Below are 3389 nucleotides of genomic sequence, written 5' to 3' on the forward strand. Positions count from 1 at the left end.
GGCCTGTTGCAATAGGATGAGGGGTAATGGTTTTAAACTAAAAGAGGGGAGATTCAGGCTGGATGTGAAGAAAAATTCTTACAATGAGGGTGGTAAAACACTGGCACAGGTTGCCCAGAGGGGTGGTGTATGCACCATCCCTAGAGACATTCAAAGCCAGGCTGGATGTGGTTCTGGGCAACTTGATCTAACTGGAGATATCCCTTGCTTATTGCAGGGGGGTTGGACTGGATGACCTTTGAAGGTCCATTACAACCAAAATATTGTATGATTATATGATCTTTGGAGGTTTTCTATACCAGATTGATAAAGCTCTGAGAAACCTGATGTTACTTTGGTTTTGAGAAGCTGAGCTTTAGATTGACATATTGAAATGTTATGTATGCCTTGAAAAAGTACTTAAAAAAAATACTTGATGTGCATGTGTGTTTTGTTTAGAGCATGGATTCACAGAAGGATGTTCAGCCTCCAAAGCAGCAGCCAATGATTTACATTTGTGGAGGTAAAGAAAAGACATCAGTGAATTTTTTACTTGTTACTGGAGATTTGGTGTTTTAATAATGAAGACTGCATAATCATACTGAAGAGTACATAAATATAAACAGTTGTAAGTTGTAGTGTGGATCCTAGTATTCTTTAAAGCATTACACACTGATGGTACCACATACATGGGGTATATTTGGATAGTGATGTGGAAGTAATTCATGAGAGCTTGTGGAGGTTACTCTGTGGAGGTCCTCTATCTCCAGAGGATGCTTTCTCCAAGGGTCTGCTTGTGGTGCAGATACTGGACTTCTATTTAGTGCATCTCAGAGTTTTTTGAAAATGCTAAATGGTTACTCAGCTTTTTGTGAAGTGCAGTAGTCAAATTCTCTCTTATCTATACATAAGACAACAACTTAAGAATTGGTGATTTTGAGACATCACTTTGGGACTATCTGAAATATTTTATCTTTTAAGAAAATAAACTTAATTCTCCAAATTTGGGGGTTTGGGAGAATGAGCTGAAGATTTCATTAGTAGGCGGTCTAGTTGTATCAAGAGCAGAATATATTCTGTACAGTAATAATCTGGTGATTTTTAGCAAGATCCTCTTTGATCTTAATATAATTGAAGATTGTTAATTTTTTGCACAGTATCTTCATACCATTCAGCTGTTGCTACAAATTCACTACAGTTGTCTTCTGTTACGTTTGTTTGCCACAAATAGGAATTTGACTGTTACGACTTTTGAAAGTTATCTGTGCATTAACAATGTTGGTTTTGTTTACCCACACCCTTTATCTTTCTCCATCACATCAGAATGTCATACAGAAAATGAAATAAAGGCAAGAGATCCCATCAGATGCAGAGAATGTGGCTACAGAATAATGTACAAGAAAAGGACAAAAAGATGTATCCTTTTACACATGCACTTGACAGTATTTGGGAAGGTGTGGGTGAAGACAAGCTATATAAGGGAAACAGAATGGAAGATTTGAGTAATGATATAAGAATCTTTCAAGGCCAGAAATAAGTATAGTAGAGCAAAGTACTATAGGGAAACCTTTGCAGTGTGATTGGGCACATTGTACATTTTCCTGGCACTGTCTCTTTTTCATATTTTCTATGCAAAATATAATAAGCTATGATAGTCTGCTGGGTGACATACTATGAATTGTTGATATTATTCAGCTTTTTAAGGAAAGAAAGATGCTGTGGAGTTAATTAAAGAGCGAGTTTTGAAATGCTTTTATATAGTTAGTTGTGACTTTAGATTTAGACAGTGTCTCTTCCCCTCCGCATCTTTTTTCAACCACAATACATTTTTTTCTTTAACTGCACTATTCCAGTGGTGGTTTTTGATGCCCGATGAAGTCTGCTGAAGATACAGTAACTTCATGATGCAGTTTAATCTTTCTGATAACCTTGCTCTGTAAATTCATTTGTGTACAAATGCACACTGTTATCTGTGTTTTAAGAGATTGAAATATTAAAGTTTAATGTGATACTAAATTTTGCCTGTATTGTCTTCCAGCAATAGATTTCTACAGCTGTCCTTTAAATTGTAGTTGGAGTATGCAGTAGTCTTTTTAAGTTCAGTGGTATTGTGTTCTTTTTGAGTTAACCTTGTTTTCATTACTATCATCTAAACTTTATTTGCATTTTAACTTCTGTTACATATTCTCTGGACTCCTACGGACTCCATAAAATAACCGTGGTTTGAGTAAATTCCACCAAAAATAAGTAAGTTACACAGGCCAGGTCTGAAACACAAATTTGCATTTCAAAAGAGCAAACCTCAAAGGACTCAACAGCACCCCATTCAGGCTCCTGTTTGTAAAGGACTTGTCAAAAAATTAATCTCTTGGAAGAGGGGAGGAAAGGTAAGTATTAGAAATAATGTGTAAACAGGAATTCCCAGCATGCTTCTTGTCTTGGTTGTACTCAAGGAAAGAATTAGATCCATACTATAAAGGTAATTTGGGTAGTGTCCTGAAACAAAAATAGAATCTTGTTTTGCTTTTCAGGAGTCTGTAATAAAAAGATCAAAGTGGTTTTGTATTGATGAGCCAGAATTTTTTTCATCTGGCTGTTTGGAATGTGCATTGAGATAGTTTATCTCTCATCAATATTAGTAAGGTATCCTTTTTCCAGACTGCATGACTGTGTACTGGCTCATAAAAGAACTGCAGTGGGTCATTTCAAGCAATAAAAAACCATTCTTGAGATTTTGGATCTGTTTAGTAAATATTATCTTAGGTATCTTATCTTAGCTATAAAGACATTTCTTACCTCATTTCTTCCTTGGAAGCCACATACACCTCAGCGTAAGTGCATAAGAATATAACGGTTTTGCTACACTGTTGCTATCGGTTTGTTCTCCCCACTGGCACACACAGCGTGCACCGTGTGCCTGCACAAGAGTAAGGAGGGCTCTGCTGCTCCTGAGAGCTGCCAGCTGCGCTAAGGTGAGAGCAATGGCCTCGTGGAACTAAGGCTGGCTCTGCGGGGCTGTGGACCGGCTAGGCGCCTCGTTCTGCTAGGCAAAGGCAGAGGTGAGCACCTGCTGCCATCAGGAGGGGGTGCGGGCCTGCTTCAGAGAGCAGTGCCGGGGGCTGCACGGCTCACGGGCACCTCCGCTGTAGGCAACAGCGTTGGGAGGGGACTGCTTGTTCTAAGCTAAATAAAATACTACAAAACAAACAATACATTGAAAACAGACGGGGCTGTAGCTTTAATCCCCTAAGTGCTGTGTTTCTGTGCCGTGACCCCTACGGCATACGGTGGAGGGCGCGGAGCGCCCCCAAAGTCCCCGACGCCTCTCTTCTCAACCCTAGCGCTCCGCTCCCGCCCCGCAGCCTCCGCCACACACAGCCCAGCAGCGCATGCGCGGCGGCGGGCGAGAG

The 3389-nt window shown here is 40.0% G+C and overlaps 1 protein-coding gene across 1 annotated transcript; it reads left to right on the forward strand.

Annotated features, from left to right (window-relative positions):
* Positions 1–441: 441 nt before the first annotated feature.
* POLR2K (polymerase (RNA) II (DNA directed) polypeptide K, 7.0kDa) lies at positions 442–1855 on the forward strand. The gene is made up of 3 exons (XM_010013075.1): positions 442–502; positions 1303–1395; positions 1833–1855. Exons 1-3 carry the CDS (start codon positions 442–444, stop codon positions 1853–1855), a joined length of 177 nt encoding a protein of 58 aa, XP_010011377.1.
* The last annotated feature ends 1534 nt before the right edge of the window (positions 1856–3389 follow it).

Source organism: Nestor notabilis, unplaced genomic scaffold (genome assembly GCF_000696875.1).
Source record: "Nestor notabilis isolate BGI_N333 unplaced genomic scaffold, ASM69687v1 scaffold23674, whole genome shotgun sequence".
Lineage (NCBI taxonomy): Eukaryota > Metazoa > Chordata > Aves > Psittaciformes > Psittacidae > Nestor > Nestor notabilis.